The sequence below is a fragment of the Alternaria atra genome (genome assembly GCF_907166805.1).
Source record: "Alternaria atra isolate CS162 genome assembly, contig: 21, whole genome shotgun sequence".
Taxonomy (NCBI): Eukaryota; Fungi; Ascomycota; class Dothideomycetes; order Pleosporales; family Pleosporaceae; genus Alternaria; species Alternaria atra.
This window is the reverse complement of record NW_025091319.1, coordinates 835,179-847,650: the sequence shown is the minus strand read 5'-3', so window position 1 is coordinate 847,650 and position 12,472 is coordinate 835,179. Positions and strand designations below refer to the sequence as shown.

The following is a 12,472-nucleotide window of genomic DNA, read 5'->3' as shown; positions in this document are numbered from 1 at the left end:
ATCGACTGCCTGGGTAGTATGAGCCTCCACAGGTAGCAATGAGGATTGATTGAGATGATGGTTGCCCATCGCAGCTTGTGTGCCGCATGTCGTGTCGATACGTTCGGGTATCTCGAGGTTGCTGGGTAGACGGGTCCGTGAGGCTTGTACATCGTGTTGCGGTCGCTGGTGCTACGTGCAATCCAAATCGCAGGGTCGCGGGCCAAAGCTTACGCGTATTCCGTATAGCGAGCGTATTGAAGCGTTTCACTGCCAAGGAACTTCACATTACGAGGGTCATATATAAAACATATGCTGCAAGACCCAGAATGTGTTCCATTCACCTAAGCCACTACTATGGCCAAGATTACTGCGTACAGCATTTCGTTACTGCATATGTTTGCCGGTACTGCAGCCCTAGGCGCTATCTTACCCCTGTCAGCCGACAACAACCAGCAGGCCGTCTTAGGCGCCTCTCCAAACTTCCCAGGGCCCCCAAAGCCCGAAAACATCGACGTCGTTGAGCTTCCTCTACCTCCAGTCTCTGCAAGCAGAGAAGTTGGCGCATGTACAGCGGCGCTGAACCCAAGTCGGACGGGTTGCATCGCACGGGAGCTTACGGATGAGTTCCAAGCTGGAGACTTTACTCCGAACGGCCGGAATGTGGTTGTCACAGTCACCTTCGTTGGAGCTCCCGCAAGCCCAGATCCGGCGAGCATCTATAACGGCGTTCAATTAATCCTCATCAAAGTGGACGGCACGAACTTTAGCAATGGCGACCCGTGGAAATGCCTGACGTGTGGCGTACCGGCTAAGAGTACAAGAGAATTGGATCCGCAAAGAGACTACCCACATGTGTTCAGAAGCGGCGACAAGGCGATCTGGGGCCATAACATCCTCGATTGCAATAGCAGGCAATTGGCCAGCGATGCATGCACGCCTGATGATATCCACATATATCCGATCTACTGGCCGAATGGTGCTCCTCGTGAGCTGCGGATGCATCCCGATGACGTTCATATTGGCTGGAGTTCGTTCACCAATCACGCTGGGCAGTATTCCTACTTCGGTCGTTTGGAGTTCAACGCAAATCCTTCAGGGACAGGCCCTGCTGTACCTCGCTATGATCTGGTCGACGTTGACCTGCTCGTTGATCCGAAGCGCCGGGCTTTCATCACAGCCAATGGGAATGAACTGGAACTCCAACCTGACTCTATCACCATTGGCGAACTGAGAGGCTTCAGCGGTTCTGGCGACGAAATACTTTACATCGGTGCACCAACGGAGTCCACGAATATAGATCTCTACGCAGTCCATATTGAAACAGGAATAGTTCGCCGCCTCACTAGTCATCCTGATTATGCTGATCCTATCGCCTTTTCCGCCGACGATCATTGGTTCGTCACACAAGATACGCGTGCCAGCGAGCGCCAGATGTGGATGTCAGGCATGCGAGGTATCCCACCTCTCATCGATATCGTCGCAGTCGCAGTCGCAGCGTCCACACGCAACAATGGCGCACGCCGCTTCTTCCAACCCATCTTGATCGATCGTTATGGAGATCGTGGGTCGTACTATGGGCAGCAGGTCAACAGTAAAGGCGATGAAAGCGAGGGGGGTATTGACGACCCGAACTGGAACGGGCGAGCCGATCCGGCATTTTCTTTAGATAGTACGCGCATTGTGTATTGGCAAGGCATCGTCACCTCTCCCGCTTGTGGTGGCATCAACCCGCTCTCCTGCCCTATCTCCACTGCTCCGGGTGGGCGCGAATATCGTGTAATGCTCGCCCACCTCACCGACCGTAGCCCCAAACTACCCGCTCCTGTTTATAAGGTGCCCAATCGCATCCCTTGGGCGACACCATTCCTACCCGGAGCCGAAGTTCCTCCGCTCCCCACACTAAAGCCAGGCCACTATATCCTCCGCGGTAAGGTATCAGGGTGCGCGGAAGTCAGACTTATTGGGAACACGGCCTATCCTGAGGCAAGCTCGATCAAGCGGGTCGTGGCCAATTACACCGACTTCTCTGATGATGGTGATCACATCATCAACGGCTCCGAAGACGTCGAGCTGACTATCCTTTTTCCAAATGTGTGGGATCAGAAGCTCGATTGGTACTCCGACATCTCGCAAACGGGATCCTCAACCGGGAGCAAGAAAACCAGTGCAAGTGGATTTCATTTAAGGATTGACGTGATGGAGAATGTACTCGAAGCGAACGGGACGCTGACCACGACTATTGATGGTGTAGAGTATCATCAACCCGCCAACGGTACCTAATCACGACCTGCTTTAATGTTGTTAAATTCCAAATTATCTACCTCCATTATTTTCGATGATCCGCCTGTGATAGTGAAATACTCAGCCACCCTCCCCGCTCGCCACTGCCAGTCAGCCTCTCCAAAGCTGGCACTGCTTGGGTCGTGACGAACGTCCTCGTGGGTAGCGTAGGGATGTCGATAATGCGAGTTCACTGGAGAGATTTTCCTAAAGCATACCGTTTGCCGCCTGTGGTGGAGTGAGTAAGCGGTAAACCGAACGCCGGGTAAATGGCAGCTATCCGAGGATCGATCTGACTCGGCACGTACACGGGATCGTGGGAATCAATGGCGCTTACGTCCCGCATGGCCCACATGGTTGCCGTACCGTGCCGTGTGGCACGGTGATCTTCCACTTTTAGCTCTTCACCTAGATTGTTCTACTATACACTCATATGAGATTTCGCTCGATGCGAACGTTATGTAAATCGACCCATGAATCTGGGTGACATCTGCATACCCATGCCTGCCCTCGCGGCAAGGTGAGCTCAAGCGCTTGCACGGCTCGGTTCCTAGCCGTTCGCTGGTCTCGTTGGAAGTATTCGGGAAGTTTTGCCAGACGCCACCGTTCTTAATTTCGCCTTCAATCACTTAGTATTGCATCAAGAAGAAGTGTGGCCTATATCGGAGTCTCAAAACCATGATGGACGAATAAACCCGCTAACTCAGTTGAGGCCAGTTCGCTCTCGTTGTTGATATGTTTGACCACTTTCGTGCGACACTTCGATTTTCACGCTCACGAGCAGCTACGATTCGATTGCTGACCTGGTATTTGGCGACTTGTCCACAGATTCGAGTACCCCTGTACCGCCTATCATCTCAATGGTGCCGCATACATAGAGGTTCTTCTCATTCAGGAAATCCGCATGGCTTCAGCGACATCTGCCACCATGCATGTCAGATCGCAGCACGATTCACAGAGAATGCACGCACTCATTTTCGTTAAGCCTGATGTCATTCCATTAGTGGCGGCCGCCAGTATGTCCAGCAGCAGTACTGCAACCCCAAGCAAGGTAGGTGTCATCGTTGGTAGCAACGCGAGAGTAGCTGTGTGGTTCGTTGAAACGACCAAGATGGCGGAATGCAGGAATGACATCACGAGGAGAGGCAGTGTTTCGACGCTGCAGCTCGAAATCAGCTCACACACTCGCCAATCTACCTGGCAGTTCGGAGTCAAACGTCCGGCCATCTGAGGCTAGAGTGACATCGAAGCTCATCCATGCAACTACATGATCGAGACGGGCACCTATGTCCCATTTACATGCAGAATTGACGGGCCCGGGATGGCTTCCAATACGTGCATCAGTGACTCGAAAGACGAAGGAATAACGATCCGGATCGATCGTGCGTCAACAGTTGTAGGAGCGGTTCAAACGAAGGGGGCGCCCTTGATGGAAATGGAACCGAAGGATCACGGATGCAGCCACAATCCATTAGACAGCATGCTCTTATGCTATACGGGCTCCTACTGCAGAAATCTTCCATAAGCGCGGACTAGTAGTACGTGTCAGCCAAGTTCGGGGTGTGCGTTGCTTCTCGGCATACGTCGACGGAACCAGTTGTCTAGCATGCGTATTAAGCATTCTATTAGTACAAAAGGGCGACACCATATGTGTAAACGGCATCTCAAAATTCTCTACTCCCCATCAGTGTTGCTACAGCGCTATGGAATCGCGTGCCTTACTCGAAAACGCATCTGACCTCTCATACGAGGACCAGAGTTTTGTCTCTCGATTCGGACGCGGTCCAATAGTTCCCGTCTCTCATGGCACTGCGCATGAAGCATTTGAGAGTATCGTGGATGTTTATCCCGGTATCGTGGCTGCTATACATGGATCCAACAGTATCACATACCTACAATTGGATCTTGCTGCCAATCGTCTGGCACATTACCTCATTGCATCAGGGCTCCGACTAAGACAACGAGTATGTGTTGTAGTGCAACGATCGATAGGGATGCTTATCGGATTCTTTGCTATAATGAAGGCAGGCTGCCAGTACGTTCCGATCGATGGTGGCGTGGCTACTAACGAAGCTTTGCGACATATTTTCGAGGACACAGAAGCCCGATTCATTCTGTCTTTACCCCCATACTGGGATAGAGTCAAGCAATTTGCGAGTCACGATGCTATAGTCCTCGAACTAGGCATGAACACAGGAGCATTCTACTCTCCTCTCAGACCAGGCATCCAGGTCACGTCGAGTGATGGCGTGTACGCAATGTATACTTCAGGCACGTCTCTCATGTATGACGGCTCCAAACCGTGCTAACTACTAGTAGGAAGTACTGGTGTACCTAAGGGTGTAGACGTCAAACATGGCACCAAAACTAACGCTCTCCTTTCAGAGCCAGGTCGGTTGAGGATAACCGTTGGCTCAAAAGTCGGGCAGATGTTGAGTATCTCTTTCGCAATGGGTAAGCTCTGATAACTCCGATGATACTGGCAATATACTGATGATTGCTGTAGGGGCATGGGAGATGCTGGGTTGCTTGATGAATGGAGGAACATTGTATCTTCGAGAATCTGACTGGGATGCAACACTGAAACAGGTTGGTAGAAGCTCCAACTATCGCTTACAAGCCGCACTAACAAGCTCGATAGATCGACACCTTGATATGCACTCCTTCCATTCTCTCAAGGCACGAACAACAACGCTATTTGAACATCGAGACGGTCGCTGTAGCAGGGGAAGCATGCCCACAAGCGTGAGAACGTTGTGCACACTGAATCAATGGTTGCTGACTGTACCTTAGTCTTGCTGATAACTGAGCTCAAGGTAGATCTTTCTGGAATCTACTTGGTTCGACGGAAACGTTCTTACTTTCTCCGCAAAAGCATGTCGTAGGCAAGCCTTTGTCTATCGTTCGTCCTCTGCCCAATACCTCTTCCTACGTGCTCGAACACGCTGGTAGACTCGCGCCCGTCGGCCAGAAGGGCACACTCTGGGTTGGCGGTGCTGGTGTGGCGAAAGGCTACATCAACCTACCTCTGACGACAGCAAAGAAATTTCAACCAGACAAATTCACAGATGACGGGTAAGCCGAGATATTGCTCTTGCCGTAGTCTCGCTAAGCTTCTAGCAGCTCCAAGATGTACGATTTCGGGAACATCGTGTGCTGGAGACCAGATGGCACTTTGGATTCTTTGGGTCGAATGGACGACCAAGTCAAGATCAAGGTTCGCTATCACTGCCGGGAAATTTTAATCGTTGTTCTGATGATTTCAGGGATTTCGTGTCGAGCTCGATGGTGTTACTGCTACTCTCGAGGTACGCGTATTTTTGCTGACCCTAAAACTTCGCTAATATCACATGCAGCGATTCGTTGGTATTACACGAGCTGCCTCTCTCGTTATAGACGGGATACTGCACGGATTCTACGCATCCTCTGCCTCCGTTAACGAAAAAGAGCTCGATGACTTCATCCGAAAGCAGCTTCCTTACTACTCTGTACCTGAGCGGTGGCTGCACCTTGACAACATTCCACTTAATCTCAACGGCAAGGTAGACAAGACGCAGCTAAAGAAACTCGCGACAGAATGCGACATTCCTAAGGTGGATGTGAAGCGTATTGAATTGATGCATACTAGATCAGACTCAGCTATCGATGCTTTGGCGCTGCCCACAAAGGTCGTGGTTCCCCCAAAGCTCATGCGGACTTCGCCAAATGCCGATCTTGGGAAAGCTTTTCCATTGGAAAGTATTGAACATCACTCGTTGGTGGAAAGAGATGAATCGCTCAACAAACCATCCAGGTTACCGGAGCCGAAGGTTCCGGATGTTACGGCTTGGCTACGGTATCGTGGTCTCATCGCGTACCGCTGGTTTCTATTTCTGATCGTCTTTGCCAACATTGGTGTTGCGTGCTGGCTCCTCTACAGATACGCGGAGAGCGACAAGTACCCGTTGTCATCTACCGCAACCGCTACAGCGTCGAATCTCTGTGCCGCGATTTTGATACGGTCAGAACCAGTCATCAATTTGCTCTTCTTTGTTTTCTCATCCGCGCCCACCCGAATACCACTTGGAATACGAAGGATATGCGCAAATGTGTTCCACATCGGCGGCATACATGTGGGATGCGCCATCGCTGCGGTCGTCTGGTTCGTGATATTCACGGTCGGTGCTAGCCTCGAGTTGGTGAAAGATGAGAGAGTTATCCCAGTAGCTTCGACAATACTGTCTTATCTCATCCTGTTCTTGTTGCTCGCTATGAGCTCGTTATCGCATCCAATTCTTCGGAATCGACACCACGACTATTGGGAGGCCCTGCATCGCTTTGGTGGGTGGATGGTGCTCATCCTCTACTGGGTGCTCGTTGGTCTATCCACCAGAGATCGGACCCAGAAACGCAGATTATCGACCTCCGAAGCATATTTACAGAATCCGTCGGTTTGGTTGATCACAGCCGCAACCTGTGCCATCATCTTTCCGTGGTTGTTCCTTCGCCGCATTCCTGTTCGACCTGAGATCTTATCCTCGCACGCCATCCGCCTTCACTTCGACTCGGAAATAGCACCAGGCAAGGGTGTTCGCCTTGCGCAACACCCACTTCGCGACTGGCATGGCTTTGCTACTATCACGAACGCACCTAACGGGAAGGGCTACTCTGTCATCATCAGTCGAGCCGGAGACTTCACAGGCCACCTCATCGATACCGCGCCGACACACATCTGGAGACGCGGTATCCCCACGTCAGGTGTCTTGCGCATCGCAACATTGTTCAAAAGTGTTGTTGTAGTAGCCACGGGCTCCGGCATCGGCCCATGCCTCTCCATCTCTCCCTACCGTCACGTCACCATGCGCATCCTTTGGACTGCACCCAATCACGAGATTACATTTGGGAAAGCTATCGTTGATGCTGTCCGTGGAAGAGATCCAAGGGCTCTGCTTTACAACACCCGAACGTCCGGCAAACCTGACATGAGCCTATTAACGTACAGGCTCTACAAGGAGAGTGATGCAGAAGCGATCCTGGTCATCAGTAACAAGCGGTTCACGCAGCAGATTGTGTTCGATATGGAGAAGCGGGGAATTCCGGCTTACGGCGCCATCTTCGATTCTTGAAACATGATGGGGGGCCAAAGCATAATGACGTTGAAGAACATTGTTTTTTGTCACACTGTGAAAGCGGGCTCCTCAGGAGGGCATACGTGTAGTATTTCCTTCTCCAGCGAGAAATTGGTGAAGATAGACAGTGTGTTAGATGGCTTTGCGATTGTCTCGTGATGCAACTGTACGGGTGATTCCAAGGTTGTCGACGTAGCGGCCGGACAATTTCTCCTGGCTAAGCCCGAAGCACGTGGCCCCTCTTGGCGGCGGGTACACACATTCCGCTCCACCACCGAGGCTTGAATGCCTGTATCACCAACAACGCGTCGCACGTGTGTGATTTGCAGCCTTCGCGAGCAATCAGTATTCCGTGCTTTTACTATACAGTCGTGTATTCATCATGGCTTGTGCGACCGAACACCCGTCGGTTGCCGACGTTACCCAATGCTTCGTAATACAGCGACAACACCGCAGCATCACCCACATTGCCAGCACGTATACCCGGCGAAGACTCCTTCTTCTGACACCTCCCTCCCCTGGAATGCCAAGATGCAAGTCGATAGCGATTGACCAGCCATCTTCAGCCTATGCCAAAAAGGACTTGCTTTTCGAGACCAGTTAATCTATCTTATCTAGTGCTGCACATCACACAAGGCAGCTCGTTCCAGTGCCCATGCATCTCTGGATCTACTTGATCCTCCCGGGCAGGTGCATCAGTAGTTTCAGCGGAGACCAGACGAATAGAGAAGGAGATGAAGTTAGCGCCCAGCGCAATTCGCGAAGTCGGCCAATGAACGGCCAGCCACACCATCACCGCTCCGATGTGTCTATGCTAGAGTATCACCTGCCGACCATTAAGAGAAGGTCAATCTTTGTACAGAAATGGAAGGAATGTATAAAATCAATGTCGTTTCACAGCATGCTGTAGAGCACCGGCAGATCCCTCCTTCGTTTGTCCATATTCCTTCGTTTCAAGCAGTCTCAAGATGAAGTACGCTCTTGCTGCAGCTCTGATTCTTCAGGGTACTACCGTACTTGGTAGCCTTCTACCTGTTCACTTCAAGGCACCTTCTCCCGCACATTTCCTCGATATTGTGAACAATGGCACATACGATCTGGGCTGCAGACCGAAGGCAGTTCCATCCGAGCAGGGCCATTTCGAGCTTCATGCTCTGCTGACCGAGGACCAAATCGCGTACCTGTCCAAGGAGTACGAGAACTCTGAGGAGATCAGCCTACATCGCCGGGATCTTACCAAGAGGGCCGCCGATGCTCCGATAGGTAGTGGCGACCGCTGGCAGGGTGGTGCCGTTACACCATCTGGTCTTGGCACTAAGGCTGCTGGTACGACTATCAGCAGCATCATGAATGTCAACGAGATCAACTCAGCCATCAAGGGTCTTGTAAGCGGATACGGTATCAGCACCGTCACACTCCCATTCAGGACCTTCAACGGGGCTACGCAAACCGCCGGATATGTCGGCGCCGGTACAGACAAGTCCAAGTACCGCCTCTACCTGTCTGCTGGCATGCACGCACGCGAACGTGGAGGCCCTGATCAGCTCATCTACTGGATCTCGGATCTTTTAGCCGCAAACAAGGCTGGAACCGGCCTCAAGTACGGTAGCAAGACTTACACCAATGCCCAAGTCAAGAGCGTCCTCGCTGCCGGTATCGTCTTCTTCCCCCTCGTCAACCCAGATGGTGTCGCATACGACCAGTCATCCGGCTCACTGTGGCGCAAGAACCGCAACACTCGGTCCGGCACTAGCGGCGCCTCAGTCGGCGTAGACATCAACCGCAACTTCGATTTCCTCTGGAACTTCAGGAAGTACTTCGACCCCTCCACATCTCCTGCTTCTACCTCGCCTAGCTCAGAAGCGTTCTACGGTTCAGCTGCTGCATCTGAGTCGGAGACCAAGAACCACGTCAGTATCTACGATTCATTTCCCAAGATCAGGTGGTTCATGGATATCCACTCCGCCACTGGCGACATCTTGTACAACTGGGGCGACGATGAACTGCAGAGCACCAGCACAACGATGAACTTCCTTAACAGCGCATACGATGGAAGGAGAGGCCGTCTCGGCGATACAACATACAAGGAGTACATGCCCTCGGCTGATGCGACAAACATCAGGAACGTTGCTGCTAAGACTGCTACTGCGAGTGAGTACTCCTTCGAGAATTTCTGATATGTTCGATACTGACATCACTTCCAGTGCGCGCCGTGGGCGGACGATCTTACACCTCGATGCAATCAGTTGGCCTCTATGCTACATCTGGTGCTTCAGACGACTACGCTGCTAGCCGCGTGTACGCCAAGTCTGGTGCTAACAAGGTCCACGGATGTAAGTAGCCATCGCGCACTAAGTAGACTAAAACGCATGCTGATTTCTCTTTCCAGTCACCATGGAGTTTGGATACAGCACCAACTTCTACCCAACACTGCCCGAGTTCAACACCAACATCCTTGACACCAACGCTGGATTCATGGACTGGGCACTTGCTGCAATTGCCGTTGGTCTTGAGTAGTCGAACCACATAAGTGGCAGGATGTTACGGCGTTTGTGGAAAAGTGTAATGCGAGCCTGTAGTAGTGTGAGCGGCTCAGAGGAAGTGTTCCTAGAGCGCATGGCGTTGACGCAGACATGAAGTTCGATGATAGACGATTATGTATTTCGACGGCCGAAGTAGCACGTGCAGTAATCTCATAGCGTTCTGAACACTCTGGTATTCTTTGTGATACCCTAAAGAACCAGGAAATGCAACTTGCTTCGAAAACTCCCATACCATGTATGTTCTCACGACCCCAGTTTGAAACCTCCGCCACATCCCCTCTGGAAGAACCCTTGGGGATCAACCACTTTACTCACACCCTTCAGAGATTTCATACTCTCCTCCCCGTACCCCTCAAAGGGTCTTTGCCACGCCGCGCAATAGTTCAGATAACGAAACCGATGACCCGTCCCATGTTCAAGGGCAAAAGCATCAATCTGCTCGATCGCCTCCCTAGTGATAGCCCTCACCACATCATCATGCTCCTCCATCGCCCAGTTGACCGTAAACTGAACATTTACCAAAGGCTCATCAGATCCTTCATCTAAACCCAGCGAATTTGCATCGCCCTTCCTTGCCCATGAAGGCAAGCATGGCTGTAGAACCAGAGTCCAGCTCATACCCTTAATGGCATGATTCTTAATCTTCGGAATCGCATCACGATATGCTTTGTGAGCCGCCTCTAAAGTCTGCCTATCGTTCTTGATGGTCGTAGTGGCAAATTCTTGTTGTCGTCCCGGTGGATTCAGGACACTCAACTCGTCTGCTGCACTAACTAGGCTGCGAATCTTGAACGTACTCCACACACGCCACAGCTTCTGAAAACCGGAGCTGCGCCAAGATTCTGGCCAGCCCTTCTGCTTGGTGTCGGGGCCGGTGTGTACAAGATTCACGGCTATAGCTTGGATACCAGGAGATTGGAGGTACGTGAAGCATGTCAGCGGGCCGGCAGCGTGAGGGTCGAATCGATGTTGCAGCTCGCCGGCCAGTGTTCGCGCAACAAAGGAATGGAATGCTGCTAGAACATCTGGGGCTTTGTATGGGAGCAGGTAGAGGAATCCGCTCCAAACATTCTTTGCAGCGAAACTGCGGATCGTGAAGCTTGTTACGATACCGAAGTTGTTGCCTCCGCCCTTGAGTGCGCGCCACAGATCGGGGTGGTCTTTCTCAGAAGCGGTGACGATAGACCCATCTGCCAAGATGACCTCATATTCGAGGACGTTGTTGCATACGAATCCATATTGAGGAGAGAAGAACGATATACCCCCGCCGAGCGTCAGGCCAGATACACCGACGGCGGAGTTCCTTCCACCAGCTACTCCAAGACCTTCTTTTTCAAGAACTGAGTATACGTCAATCCACTTGCAACCGGCGCCAATGATCACGCTCCGTCCATCTTCGGCAGGGATGACTTGATTGAAGAGTGATAGATCGATAAGAACTCCGCCTTTAATGCTTGAGGCACCAGCAACAGCAGAGTGACCTCCTCCTCGAATGGCAAAGATGGACTCAACCTCCTCTTGCCTTTCTTTGACCTTTTCACATCTAAGATCAAACTCACGTTTGAGAATCTTGACCGCCTGCGCCAATTCCCACACGTTGCGGGGTCGCACAATACATGATGGTGGCACCTCGCACGCTTTCTGATCCCAGTATGCGTTCATTGACTCTTTGAACTCTGTGGCTTTCTCTGACGCGATTACGATGTGCGGGATAGCTGCGACTAACTTGGCCTTCAATTGCCGTCCGGAAGGCGTCAAGCCATCGTCAAGCCTAAGACGACCAGGCTTCTCAGCCTCTGCATCGGACTCGACTTGGGATGATCGAACACGAATTCGTTGCCTGATATAGACAGAGGCGAGAAGAATAGCTATACATGTGTATGACAGCCACGACAAAGCCATCGTTGCGTATAGGAGTTATGGAGTCGCTGACGCCTAGAGCGCAAGAAGATAGCCGTAATGTGGTTGAGAACACATCAACGTAGATTTTGGAAGAGTTCAGGATAAAGGTAATCTGGAAACCGCAAGATACGTGATAAGCGATGCGAAGTGTAAGGGGTAAGGCGTAAAGGCACGCCCGGCAGCGAAGTCAGGGTGCACAAGCGGATGACGTAATCACTTGGCATAGTAGCACCTCCTAAACAGAGGGTGCTCACCGTAAACTCGATTGGGCAGCGTAAATATTGTTCTAACCAATCTCTCAGATTATGATTCATGTTTACCGAACAGCGCGACTCACGTGGTGCGACGACTCGTAGACAATGGGCCGCTCACGACCACCAAAGTTCGAAAGATGTCCACACGAAAAGATACTCCAATTAAGATGAGCGCGACAATGATTGCCTCGCAACTGACAAGGTACTTCATCTCGCTGAGTTCGTCTTCCCTAGTGCAGCGATCGACGTCTGGGACAACTACCATGCTGTACTCTTCGAAGTCCTACCAGACGCGCATTCTTGATAGCCTACCGGTAGGGTCATTGGTGTGTGACTCCAGATCATCCAACGAAACGAGAATGATTCCGCAGCTAAAGCACTGTCGCATCGTCCGAGGTCGTTG

At 51.6% G+C, this 12,472-nt stretch overlaps 4 protein-coding genes across 4 annotated transcripts; 3 read left to right on the top strand and 1 right to left on the bottom strand.

Moving 5' to 3' along the window:
- Nucleotides 1-336: 336 nt before the first annotated feature.
- Nucleotides 337-2,262, top strand: ALTATR162_LOCUS708 (uncharacterized protein; the record flags this gene model as incomplete). Its single annotated transcript, XM_043308302.1, has 1 exon — nt 337-2,262. The coding sequence occupies one exon, from the start codon at nt 337-339 to the stop codon at nt 2,260-2,262; it is 1,926 nt and encodes a 641-aa protein (XP_043164237.1).
- Nucleotides 2,263-3,965: 1,703 nt separating this feature from the next.
- ALTATR162_LOCUS707 (uncharacterized protein) lies at nt 3,966-7,367 on the top strand (the record flags this gene model as incomplete). The annotated part of the gene is made up of 8 exons (XM_043308301.1): nt 3,966-4,503; nt 4,582-4,716; nt 4,769-4,851; nt 4,904-5,007; nt 5,083-5,337; nt 5,386-5,479; nt 5,529-5,570; nt 5,619-7,367. 8 exons carry the CDS (start codon nt 3,966-3,968, stop codon nt 7,365-7,367), a joined length of 3,000 nt encoding a protein of 999 aa, XP_043164236.1.
- A 971-nt stretch (nt 7,368-8,338) lies between these two features.
- Nucleotides 8,339-9,887, top strand: ALTATR162_LOCUS706 (uncharacterized protein; the record flags this gene model as incomplete). The annotated part of the gene is made up of 3 exons (XM_043308300.1): nt 8,339-9,521; nt 9,575-9,703; nt 9,760-9,887. 3 exons carry the CDS (start codon nt 8,339-8,341, stop codon nt 9,885-9,887), a joined length of 1,440 nt encoding a protein of 479 aa, XP_043164235.1.
- A 269-nt stretch (nt 9,888-10,156) lies between these two features.
- ALTATR162_LOCUS705 (uncharacterized protein) lies at nt 10,157-11,815 on the bottom strand (the record flags this gene model as incomplete). The annotated part of the gene is made up of 1 exon (XM_043308299.1): nt 10,157-11,815. The coding sequence occupies one exon, from the start codon at nt 11,813-11,815 to the stop codon at nt 10,157-10,159; it is 1,659 nt and encodes a 552-aa protein (XP_043164234.1).
- Between the last annotated feature and the right edge of the window lie 657 nt (nt 11,816-12,472).